The 12,153-nt window shown below is 50.9% G+C and overlaps 1 protein-coding gene across 3 annotated transcripts in view; it reads right to left on the bottom strand.

Annotated features, from left to right (window-relative positions):
- Nucleotides 1-1,027: 1,027 nt before the first annotated feature.
- SERPINE1 (serpin peptidase inhibitor, clade E (nexin, plasminogen activator inhibitor type 1), member 1) overlaps nucleotides 1,028-12,153 on the bottom strand; it is a 12,045-nt gene continuing 919 nt past the window's right edge. Inside the window, exons 2-10 of one of the 3 annotated variants that reach the window (XM_011985206.1) lie at nucleotides 11,600-11,690; nucleotides 11,419-11,554; nucleotides 9,526-9,759; nucleotides 7,802-7,996; nucleotides 6,568-6,766; nucleotides 4,609-4,709; nucleotides 4,402-4,488; nucleotides 3,195-3,278; nucleotides 1,028-2,868 (exon numbers count right to left, since the gene is read on the bottom strand). In XM_011985206.1, coding sequence (XP_011840596.1) covers nucleotides 2,831-2,868; nucleotides 3,195-3,278; nucleotides 4,402-4,488; nucleotides 4,609-4,709; nucleotides 6,568-6,766; nucleotides 7,802-7,996; nucleotides 9,526-9,759; nucleotides 11,419-11,554; nucleotides 11,600-11,689 — 1,164 coding nt within the window. In that variant the 5' untranslated portion in view covers nucleotide 11,690 and the 3' untranslated portion in view covers nucleotides 1,028-2,830. Of the gene's footprint in view, nucleotides 2,869-3,194; nucleotides 3,279-4,401; nucleotides 4,489-4,608; nucleotides 4,710-6,567; nucleotides 6,767-7,801; nucleotides 7,997-9,525; nucleotides 9,760-11,418; nucleotides 11,691-12,153 lie in introns of all 3 variants that reach the window. The other 2 variants (XM_011985205.1, XM_011985207.1) reach the window with 2 other exon arrangements.

A 12,153-nucleotide genomic window follows, 5' to 3' on the forward strand; every position in this document is an offset into this window, starting at 1 on the left:
TTCTTTCTTTCTTTCCTTCTTTCTTTCCTTCCTTCCTTCCTTCCTTTCTTTCCCTCCCTTCCTTCCTTCCTTCCTTCCTTCCTTCCTTCCTTTCTTTCTTTTTCTTTCTTTCTTTCTTCTCTCTCTTTCTCTTTATCTTTCTCTTTCTTTCTTTTCTTAGAGGAAGGGTCTCACTTTGTTGTCCAGGCTGGTCTGAAACTCCTGGCCTCAAGCAATCCTCCTGCCCCAGCCTCCCAAAGTCCTGGGATTACAGGTGTGGGCCACTGCTCCGGGCCTGATACTAATGATATTGGCTGGATCCATGGGAAGTGCTAGGTGGAGGAACTGGAACTTGAGCTGGGTTTGAAGAATGGGGAGTGGGAAGCATTTGGTGCTGGAAGGAAGTGGCATGAACAGAGTTGGGAACCCACAGGGACGGTGACTTATGAGCAGGCCCATCTGGATAAGTGGAAAGTTTATGGCAGGGGAGCATTTTTTTTTCCTTTTTGAAGATGATTCCCAGGGGCAGAGAATCAACGTATCCTTGGGGCTTGTGGTAGAGCTGAGGTGACCATTTCATGGACACCCCCATGTTGGGTCAACCTGGATGTAGGAAGTTCCCTTCCACCCATAAGCTCTATGGACCAACAGGATTTTGATTTCTGGGTTTGTTGTTGTTGTTATTGTTTGTTTTTTGAGAGGGAGTCTTGCTCTGTCACCCAGCCTGGAGTTCAGTGGTGCAATCTCAGCTCACTGCAACCTCTGCCTCCTGGCTTCAAGTGATTCTCTTGCCTCAGCCTCCTGAGTAGCTGGGATTACAGGCACATGCCACCACGCCCAGCTAATTTTTGTATTTTTAGTAGAGACGGGGTTTCACCATGTTGTCCAGGTTGGTCTCAAACTCCTGACCTCCGGTGATCCACCCACCTCGGCTTCCCAAAGTGCTGGGATTACAGGCGTGAACCACAGCACCTGGCCTAGGCTTCTAATTTCTTGTATGGTGTGAAATGGAGAAGGTGAGGGCAGTGACTGTCCTGAAATATTTTTTATATTTATTTATTTTATTATTTTTTGAAACATTTTTACATGTTTATATATCAAAAGTGAAAAAGCATACAATTCAACACAATTCAATAGCATCTGACACCGCCCCTGTGGATCCTGTATGTGGCTGACATCACTGTCCAGTGCAAAATCAAAAAAGAAAGAAAGAAAGAAAAACCCCAAATAAAGAGGATTTTTCATTGGAGAACATGGTGGGCTGATTAGGCTTCTATTAGATTGCATTCATTTCACATCTATGTGCAATTCTCCCGTAAATTGGTCTTTAAAATATATACATATATATTTAAAGATATTAGAAATATATATTTAAATATATTTAAAATATATATTTTTAAAGAGACAGGGCTCTTGGTATGTTGCCCAGGCTGGTCTTGAACTCCTGGGCTCAAGTGATCCTCCCGCCTTGGCCTCCCAAAGTGCATTACATCCGTCTTTGTGCCCTACCCTCTGGCTGGTAGGTTTTCAGAAATATTATCTAAGGTAGTTGAATCCGAGCTGCCTGTCTCTCTCACCCACCCCCCCTCACGTGTCCACTGCTCACACACAGCAGCCGGAAATGACACATTGAAGTGAGTCACCAATGCGGCTGTGAGTCACCCTGTAATTGGGGAAAGTTCTGTCCTGGTAGGTCATGCAGCCCCTTGCATTTCTGCTCCTAAATCTACTGAACACATTGGAAACCACTCTGTTCTCGTCTGAGTCTCTCTCCCCCACTCCGTCCTTTTGGTCCCCTGAAGGAGGCTGAAATTGAATGGTCAATTTCCATCAAGGGGAGAAAGACGAGGACAAGAGGGGCGCGAGGGGCTCGGGTGGCCACAAGGTGGCAGTGTGGGCTCCATCACGCTGGATGTCCCGAGGGGTGTGTGCCAGTCAAGTGGCCGGACTTCCTGAGATACGGTGACACAGACCAGAAAGAAACACTAGGAGCAAGTTTACATAATATTATTTTCCTTAATAGTTCTCTTTCTCTCTAACAAGCACACAAGGGCAAGGATATGATAAATATTCAGGTACACCCCTCCCCACCAAGAGACTGGGGGGTGAAGAGCTGGGCACACATCTGACCTTTCTTCCTCTATTCCTATAAAAATAAAAGGAAGCAGAAATCTGCTTCAATGAGTAAACAAGTCACCTACACTCCAAAATAACCCATGCACACTGTTTCTGGGGAGGGAGACAGCCAAGCCAGGAGGGTTGGGCCACGTGATGGGGGACATTCACTCTGCCATGTGCAGCACCCCTGTACTGGGGAGGGGTGGCCAGTGCCAGAATGGACTCTGAGATGAAAGGGTGCTTCTTCCATTGGCTTTGGCCTGTCACCAGCCTCCTCCACGGTGGCAGACAGTACAAGAGTTATGGCAATGTGACTGAAACAGAAATAGTTTCTACTAGGCACACAAAAGCTCCTGTAAGCCCCGTAGTTCCGTCCTGCAAAAGGCCTCAGTGGGAACCAGGTCTGCAGACCCGAGTGGGCAGAGAGACAGGCAGAAGCAGGTGCCCCAGATGGTCCCACAGTCGTCACCGTCTGCTTTGGAGACCTTAAGGGAGTTGTGCTTCAAACTTCTCTCCCAGGGTTCCAGGTGGATACTAGGGATTTTGACCTAAATGTCCTCCAAGGAGAGGCCGAGGTCTTGGAGACAGATCTGGGTTACCATCTTTTAACAAAAGGCAAATGTCTTCTCTTCCTCCAGAAAGAGTCATTAACACTAAAATTCTTTTCTTCGGAGTTTCTTCTTTCCTGATGCATCTCCAGTTTTGTCCCAGATGAAGGTGTCTTTCCCCAGGGTCAAGGTTCCATCACTTGGCCCATGAAAAGGACTGTTCCTGAGGATGGAAGAACCGTGGGAGTTGAGAAGCGGAAGGAGTGGGACAGCTCATCGGGCTGGATGTGGGTGGAAGGACTGAGATCTGGGCAGATGAGTGAGCTGTCTGGAGTCTCAGCTGCCTGAGTGACAGAGCAGGGATGGTGGCCCGGCACTGTCTGTGGGTGATAGAAGGTGGCCTCCTCTTGGGACAGGAAGCAGGGTAGGGTTATGGATTCTCTGCCCAGAGCCCTCTCAGGGGTAGAGAGATGTCTGCATCTGTCGGGACTAGTTTCTGAGAGAAAGGATGGGTGGGAGGATGTGGAACATGATGGGTTCCAGGCTCACCTGTGGGGTTGTGCCGGACCACAAAGAGGAAGGGTCTGTCCATGATGATCTCCTCAGGGGCCATCCGGGCTGAGACTATGACAGCTGCAAGAGAAGGGACAATGCCTTAGAAGAGAGGGATGCTGGCACTGGCACCCCCCACCATTTTTCTTAAGAGACAGGGTCTCCCTCTGTTGCCCAGGCTGGAGTGCAGTGGTGCCTTCATGGCTCACGGCAGCCTCGAACTCCTGGGCTCAAGTGATCCTCCCACCTCAGTCTCCCAAGTAGCTGGGGCTACAGGTGCATGCCACCATGCCTGGCTAATTTTTTTCTAATTTTTATAGAGACAGGGTCTCCTTATGCTGCCCAGGCTGGTCTCAAATGCCTGGACTTAAGTGATCCTCCTGCCTCAGCCTCCCAAAGTGCTGGGATTACAGGTGTGAGCCACTGAGCCCAGCTGGAAGTTGTTTTCCTGAATATGAACCTTAAAAGTTTAGGGACATCCTCTGAGACCTGGTTTCCTCCAGGAGCTTGGTAGCAATGGATCAGCTCTTCCCTTACACACATTTATCTAAATCCTTTAAGGGCTTATTGATAAGCTCTTTCTTTTCTTCTCTCTCTCTCTCTCTCTCTCTCTTACTTCAGAGTTGCGTTCTATTGCCCAGGCTGGAGTGCAGCAGTGTGATATCGGCTCACTGCAACCTCTGCCTCCTGGATTCAAGTGATTCTCCTGCCTCCGCCTCCCGAGTAGCTGGGACCACAGGCACACGCCACCAGGCCTGGCTAATTTTTGTATTTTTAGTAGAGACAGGGTTTTGCCATGTTGGCCAGGCTGGTCTCGAATTCCTGACCTCAAGTGATCCACCCTCCTTGGCCCCCCAAAGCGCTGGGATTACAGGTGTGAGCCACCACGCCCAGCCTGATAAGCACATTTCTTAAGTTTACTTCCCACTGTGGGAACAACTTGGGTTTTCCTTTAGGAGGCCTTTTCACAGTCAGGGAACTTAGGAGCCATCAGGTGAGGAAACAGGGTTCCATGGTCCCAAGCCCGTTTTCCAGGCTGAGAAACAGGTGGGGAACGGGTGATGGCTGAGCACAGACAGAGCTGCTCTGTGCAGAGAGATCTGTGTGGAGAGGGATGCGGGGTCCTTCCTGGGTCTGGGGACCAGTTATCCTGAAGGGTGATGGAGGTGACAGGCCCATGGAGCCTCACCTGAGCCAGACTCACCTGTGGATGAGGAGGCCACCGTGCCACTCTCGTTCACCTCGATCTTCACTTTCTGCAGCGCTTGCGCAACGTGGAGAGGCTCTTGGTCTGAAACAGATGTGGATACAGGATTAGATCAGCTGCCACTCTCAAGGAGAGGTTCCTTTTTCCTCTTAGGGGCCCCCGCACTCCACTGGGGTAAGAAAAAGCAAAGGAAGGTCCTCTTACTTGAAAGACTCGTGAAGTCCGCCTGAAATTGTCTGAACATGTTGCTCATTCCCAGGTTCTCTAGGGGCTTCCTGAGGTCAACTTCAGTCTCCAGGGAGAACCTGCGGATAGCAGTAAGAGGCTGCTCAAGCTGGGGTCCCCTTTGGCTGGCAGCCTGCACCTTTCCCCGTCCCCTACCAGGTGTCCCCCAAATCAAGTGGCCAGAATAGGAATGGAGGTGAAGTTTGGAGAGGGAGGCCTGGTCCTCTCCCTTCTTTCCTTCCCCTCCCTTCCTCTTCCTTTCCTCTCCTCTCCTCTCCTCTCCTCTCCTCTCCTCTCCTTTCCTTCCTTTTTTTCTTTTCTTTTTCTTTTTTTTTTTTTTGTGACGGAGTCTCATTCTGTCACCCAGGCTGGAGTGCAGTGGCGCGATCTCGGCTCACTGCAAGCTCCGCTGCCTCCCGGGTTCACGCCATTCTCCTGCCTCAGCCTCCTGAGAAGCTGGGACTACAGGAGCCCGCCACCATGCCCGGCTAATTTTTTTTGTATTTTTAGTAGAGACAGGGTTTCACCATGTTCACCAGGATGGTCTTGATCTCCTGACCTCGTGATCCACCCGCCTAGGCCTCCCAAAGTGCTGGGATTACAGGTGTGAGCCACAGGGCCCGGCCTTCTTTTCTTTTCTTTTCTTTCTTTCTTTCTTTTTTTTTTTTTAAACAGAGTCTTGCTCTGTCCCCCAGGCTGGAGTGCAGTGGTGTGATCTCAGCTCATTGCAGCCTCCGCCTCCCGGGTTCAAGCAATTCTCGTGTCTCAGCCTCCCGAGTAGCTGGGCTCATAGGCGCTTGCCACCATGGCCGGCTAATTTTTGTATTTTTAGTAGAGACAGGGTTTCACCATGTTGGCCAGGCTGGTCTTGAACTCCTGGCCTCAAGTGATCCACCCGTCTTGGCCTCCCCAAATGCTGAGATTACAGGCATGAGCCACAGCGCCCAGCCGACCTCGTTCTTTTTCTAAAGCTGTTTACAAAGTCCTCCTTATTGCTGGAAATCCTAATATTCATGAACATTCTTCTGCAATCTCCCCACCCCCTCCCACCTATGACTAATTACTTTCCTCAAATAAGACAGTAGTTTCAGCATAATTTTATTCAGCCTGGCTGGGGCGGGGGAAGCTAAGGGCAAATTCTCCTGCAAGGATGTTGGAACAAAAATCTGTTCTGCAGATTGTGTTTCTGAGAGCTAACGCTGAAGAGGACCCAAGCAGGGGGCAGGGGGCCTTTGAGCACTCTCTGCTTCTCACTAGGGCACGACTAATTACCTCGATTTTTATGAGCCGACGGGTGGGTGGGGAAAGAGGAAGAGAGAGAGAGGATGCAAGTGAGAGCATGCACTGGCTAACCAACTACATTCTCTTCTTTCCCCAAGCCTGGCCTTGTAGCATCTGGAAATTTGGGATGAGCGTGGTGGGAGGCTTCCCTATAATTCTGGAGTTCCCCAGCCCCAGCCTTCTTCTGCAGAAGGATTTCGAAAAATCTGCTTTCTTGGAACCCCAGCTAGAAGCTGCGCTTTGAGCTGCTCTGTCCTTGGAAGTGATTTCTTTTGTCTGGATGTTGACTTGAAAGGGTGGGGGATGGGAGTGCTGGTGGGGCGACCTTAAGTAGATGTGGACTGATTGGGCCCCTACCTCTCTCATTTCTCTGGCTCTCCTTTTGGGGGCTTTTGCTGAGTATTCTGGGGGGATAGTCAATGTGGAGGTGTGGTCGGGAAGAGCTGTCCCCTGCCCTCCAGCAGAAACAGGGGGAGGGATGATTGCAAGGCTCCTAATCAAACCCAGGCTACAGTTTCCCATCAGCCTCCCACACATGCATGTCCCTGCCCTGCAAACGTCACAGATCGGGGAAATTCAACCTGGGGGGCGGCGACTTTGGGGAGCCTGGAGAGAGGGGTGGGTGGGTGGGTGGGAGAGATAGCGGTTGTGACTTACTTGGGCAGAACCAGGAGGCGGGGCAGCCTGGTCATGTTGCCTTTCCAGTGGCTGATGAGCTGGGCACTCAGAATGTTGGTGAGGGCTGAGAGAGGCACCTGCTTTTCATAAGGGGCAGCAATGAACATGCTGAGGGTGTTTCCGTGGTAGGGCAGTTCCAGGATGTCGTAGTAATGGCCATCGGGCGTGGTGAACTCGGCTGTGAAGACACCAAGATGGCTCGTTGGAAAGGGCTCCAGCTCTCGCTGACGGCAACCCAGCACTGGATTTTCACCTAGTTCTCCTGGCTTCTCCGCTTTTTCTGGAAGCCAGGCTCTCTCTCCCTCTTGGCTTTTGGAGATCCCCTGTTCACTGCTCCCCTATTCATTCAGTATTTTAATTTCTATTTCCCTTCTCTTCTGCCAATTCAGTATCTTCTAGTTTCTCTCTCTCTCTCTCTCTCTCTCTCTCTGTGTGTGTGTCTGTAAGAAACGGGGTCTCACTCTGTCACACAGACTGGAGTGTGGTGCAGTGGTGCAATCATAGCTCACTGCAGCCTCCGAATCCTGGTTCAAATGTTTCTCCCACCTCAGCTTCTGTTTTTTGTTTGTTTGTTTGTTTGTTTTGAGGAGTCTCACTCTGTCACCCAGGCTGGAGTGCAATGGCGCAATCTCGGCTCACTGCAACCTCCCCCTCCCCGGTTCAATCGATTCTCCCACCTCAGCCTCCCGAGTAGCTGGGATTACAGGCACGTGCCACCACGCCTGGCTAATTTTTGCATTTTTAGTAGAGACGGGGTTTCACCGTGTTGGCCAGGTTGGTCTCAAACTCCTGACCTCAGGTGATCCACCCGCTTTGGCCTCCCAAAGTGCTGGGATTACAGGCGTGAGCCACCGCACCTGGAGTCCTCATCCCCTTAACCTCAACTCCCCCAGCAGGATTTCTCATCCCCAGGTAGTCACACCAGCAATACATGAAGAGGAGACCCTGGAGTCAGGTGGACAAATGTGGCCCTGAGGGAATTTCTGGATTTCAGCTTCATCCTTCATGGGGTAAACCTCCTGTCTTCTGTTCCCATTATCCTGATGTCTCCTGCTTGGAGAATCTTTGTCAAAGCTGGAGTATATTCTAGGGTCTCTCCTCCCTTAAAGGGGAGCATTCCCTGTCGGAGGGCGACAATTTGGGCATTCCTTGGGATACCCCAGGAATGAGATGCAGTTGCTGTGGGCTGTGGGGAAGGGGCTCTTGGACTTACTATAGTTGAACTTGTTGGTCTGAGCCATCATGGGCACAGAGACAGCGCTGCCATCTGATTTATGGAAGAGGCGGCGGTGGGTGCTGGAGTCGGGGAAGGGAGTCTTCCAGTGGCCGTTGAAGTAGAGGGCATTCACCAGCACCAGCCGTGTCAGCTGGTCCACGGCTCCTTTCCCAAGCAAGTCACTGATCATCCCTGTGGGAAAACCAACGATCAGGAAGATCAGGAAGTTAGACAGCTTTTTTTGTTGTTGTTGTTTTGAGATGGAGTCTCACTCTGTCGCCAGGCTGGAATGCAGTGGCGCGATCTTGGCTCACCGCAACCTCCGTCTCCTGGGTTCAAGTGATTCTCCTGTCTCAGCCTACTGAATAACTGGGATTACGTGCACCCGCCACCATGCCTGGCTAATTTTTGTATTTTTAGTAGAGATGGGGTTTCATCATGTTGGTCAGGCTGGTCTCAAACTCCTGACCTCATGATCCACCTGCCTCGGCCTCCCAAAGTGCTGGGATTACAGGTGTGAGCCACCACGCCCGGCTGAAGTTAGACAAATTTTTCTTTTTTTTTTGAGACAGAGTCTTGCACTCTCACCCAGGCTGGAATGCAATGGCGCGATCTCGGCTCACTGCAAGCTCCGCCTCCCGGGTTCATGCCATTCCCCTGCCTCAGCCTCCCGAGTAGCTGCAACTACAGGCGCCCACCACACACCCAGCTAATTTTTTGTATTTTTTAGTAGAGATGGGGTTTCACCGTGTTAGCCAGGATGGTGTCAATCTCATGACCTTATGATCTGCCCACCTCGGCCACCCAAAGTGCTGGGATTACAGGCGTGAGCCACCGCGCCCGGCCTAGACAAAATTTTCAAGCCTTTTAGATGTTTCCCAGAGTTCACAGTCCTCAACTGGATGTATGTCAAAGGGCTGCAGTCAGGGGTTTAAATGAACCCGTCTAGTTCCTTTTTTTTTTTTTTTTGGTGACAAAGTCTTGCTCTGTCACCCAGGCTGGAGTGCAGTGGCACGATCTCAGCTCACTGCAGCCTCCGCCTCCCAGGTTCAAGTGATTCTTGAGCCTCATCCTCCTGAGCAGCTGGGATTATAGGCAGGCGCCAACACACCTGGCTAATTTTTTGTATTTTTGATAGAGACAGGGTTTCATTATGTTGGCCAGGCTGGTCTCGAACTTCTGTGCTCAGGCAATCTGCCCGCCCCAGCCTCCCAAAATGCTAGGATTAGAGGTGTGAGCCACCGTGCCCAGCCTAAGATTTGGTTCTTAAAGCATCCAGCCCTCTGTCCATAGAGAATAGAATGCTGAAAAGGAGCGTTGTTTAGGATATGTGGATTTGGTTTTTGTTTGTTTTTTTAGAGATGAGGTCTTGTTCTGTGGCCCAGGCTGGAGTGCAGTGTTGCAAACATAGCTCAATGCAGCCTTGAACTCCTGGACTCAAGTGATCCTCCCACCTCAGCCTCCCAAGTGGCTGGGACTGCAGGTGTGCACCACCATGCCCGGCTGGTTTTTAAATTTTTTGTAGAGATGGGGTCTTGTTATGTTGGCCAGGCTAGTCTCAAACTCCAGACCTCAAGCCATCCTCTCACCTAGACCTCCCAAAGTGTTGGGCTGGGATTACAGGTGTGAACTACTGCACCCAACTGGGATATATGGATTTGTTTCCAAATTCCCTTTCTCTTGAGGCCCGAGGAACGGGCTTCCTTTCCCTGCCTGCTCACCTTTTGTGTGTGTCTTCACCCAGTCGTTGATGATGAATCTGGCTCTCTCTGCCTCTGAAAAGTCCACCTGCTTGACCGTACTCCGGAACAGCCTGAAGAAGTGGGGCATGAAGCCCTGGACCAGCTTCAGATCCCGCTGGACGAAGATCGCGTCTGTGGTGCTGATCTCATCCTTGTTCCACGGCCCCAAGAGCTCCTTGTACAGATGCCGGAGGGCGGGAGCCATGCCCTTGTCTGTGCAGGGGCAGAGAGGAGAAGACATGTCAGGCTCGTGCTGAATCGAGGGTTCCCAGCCGAGCCCACTTCCCCCACAAGAGGCTCCACCCTGATGAATGGGGGCTACCGTGCTTTCCCAGGGCTCTCTGGAGGGAGATTTCATTCCAGGACAAAATCTCTTTTCTGTATCTCTTCCTTTCTTCAAACGTCTCAGATCCCAACCCTCTCTTTGGGCTAGAATATTTTTCTCTGTTCTTAAGTTATGAACCCTAAATATTTTCTTCCTGTTTTTTTTTTGAGATAGAGTTTTGCTCTTGTCTCCCAGGCTGGAGTGCAATGATGTGATCTCAGCTCACTGCAACCTCCACCTCCTGGATGAACCCTAAATATTTTCTTTCTTCCTTTTTTTTTTTTTTTCCAGACAGGGCCTCCCTTTGTTGTCCAGGCTGAAGTGCAGTGGTGCAATCATAGCTCACTGCAGCCTCCAGTTCCTGGGCTCAAGCCATCCTCCCACCTCAGCCTCCTAAGTAGCTGGGACTACAGGTATGTGCCACCACATCTGGCTAATTTTTAAATTTTTTGTAGAGGCAGGGGTCTCGCTGTTGCTCAGTCTGGTCTCAAACTTCTGGCCTCAAGTGATCCTCCTGCCTCAACCTTCCAAAATGCTGAGATTACAGTCATAAGCCACCTTGCCTGACCTTAGTTTTTTTCTTTTCTTAATTTTTTTTTTTTTTTTTTTTTTGAGACAGAGTCTCACTCTGTCGCCCAGGCTGGAGTGCAGTGGTGCGATATCAGCTCACTGCAACCTCCACCTCCCGATGCCTCAACTTCCTGAGTAACTGGTATTACAGGTGTACACCATCACATCAGACTAATTTTTATATTTTTAGTAGATACGTGGTTTCACCGTATTGCCCAGGCTGGCCTCGAACTCCTAGCCTCAAGTGATCCTCCTACCTCAACCTCCCAAAGTGCTGAGATTACAGATACGAGGCACTATGACTGGCCTTAGATTTTTTTCTTATAGTGATGGCTGTGCTAAGCATTTCACAAGTGCAATTCCATGAATTCTTTTTTTTTTTTTTTTTTTTTGAGACAGAGTCTCGCTCTGTTGCCCAGGCTGGAGTGCAGTGGCACGGTCTCGGCTCACTGCAAGCTCCACCTCCCAAGTTCACGCCATTCTCCTGCCTCAGCCTGCTGAGTAGCTGGGACTACAGGCGCTTGCCACCATGCCTGGCTAATTTTTTTGTATTTTTAGTAGACACGGGGTTTTACCATGTTAGCCAGGATGATCTCAATCTCCTGACCTGATCCGCCCGCCTCAGCCTCTCAAAATGCTGAGATTACAGGCGTGAGCCACCGTGCCCGGCCCATGAATTCTTTAGGACAGCCCTCTGTGGTTGGTATTTTTATGATCCTCATTTTATAGATGGGCAAACTGAGGCTTAATGAGGTTAAGATCATGTGGTGGTGAATGAGTGGTAAATCCACTGGCCAGACACCCTTGGCGATTCAAGGGTCCAATGACTTGGGGTGTAGTGGGAAGAAGATGGGGTGTAGTGGGAAGAAGCACAGCTGTATGGGGCTTGGCTCGGCTAAGCCAGAGCCAGCCTTTCCTTGGCTTCTGGTTGGTCTATTTTGCATGCCTCCCACCTCCCCCAGTGTCCCGTGGCTCACCATCAATCTTGAATCCCATGGCCGCTTGGATCTGCTGCCGGGTTTCTCCTCCCGTTGTCAGCTGGAGCATGGCCAACACCGAGGCCACCCCATAGGGTGAGAAAACCACGTTGCGGTCTTTGGAGGCCTGCGCCACCTGCTGAAACACCCTAACCCCGAAGTCTGAGGCCAGGTGGGCCACGTAGGATGGGGGATGGTGCACGGTGGACCCTTCACCAAAGACGAAGGCCAGGCCCAGGACTAGGCAGGCGAGGGCTGGAGACATCTGCATCCTAGAGCAATGGAAAGAGGGCTGGTGAAGGAATCTTCCTGGAAGACAGGCTGGAGGGGAGGGGAGCTGGCCAGCTGTGGGCCCTGCTCTTCTTGTTTCCTGCAAGCAGGTGGTGGGTAAACACTAGGGCAAGGTGCAGGAACAGACCATGACACATTCAGATTCTTAGCCCGTCCCACTCCATCTCACTCAGACTGACTTATCCCCGGGCAGTGGCAGGGAGTCTTTGGCCATCTTGCCCTACGGGAATCTTGGAATCCAGTCCATCTGCCTTCCCTCTGTGTCCCGCTGCCTTTGCAGCACAGGGGGGATTTAGCCCAGGCTCAATTATCAATTATCACATCTTTGATTTGCATGAGCCTTTATATTTGCTTTCTTTTCCTTCCTTCCTTCCTTCCTTCCTTCCTTCCTTCCTTCCTTCCTTCCTTCCTTCCTTCCTTCCTTCCTTCCTTCTCTCTCTCTCT

This window comes from Mandrillus leucophaeus, unplaced genomic scaffold (assembly GCF_000951045.1).
Source record: "Mandrillus leucophaeus isolate KB7577 unplaced genomic scaffold, Mleu.le_1.0 Scaffold280, whole genome shotgun sequence".
In the NCBI taxonomy this organism is placed as follows: Eukaryota; Metazoa; Chordata; class Mammalia; order Primates; family Cercopithecidae; genus Mandrillus; species Mandrillus leucophaeus.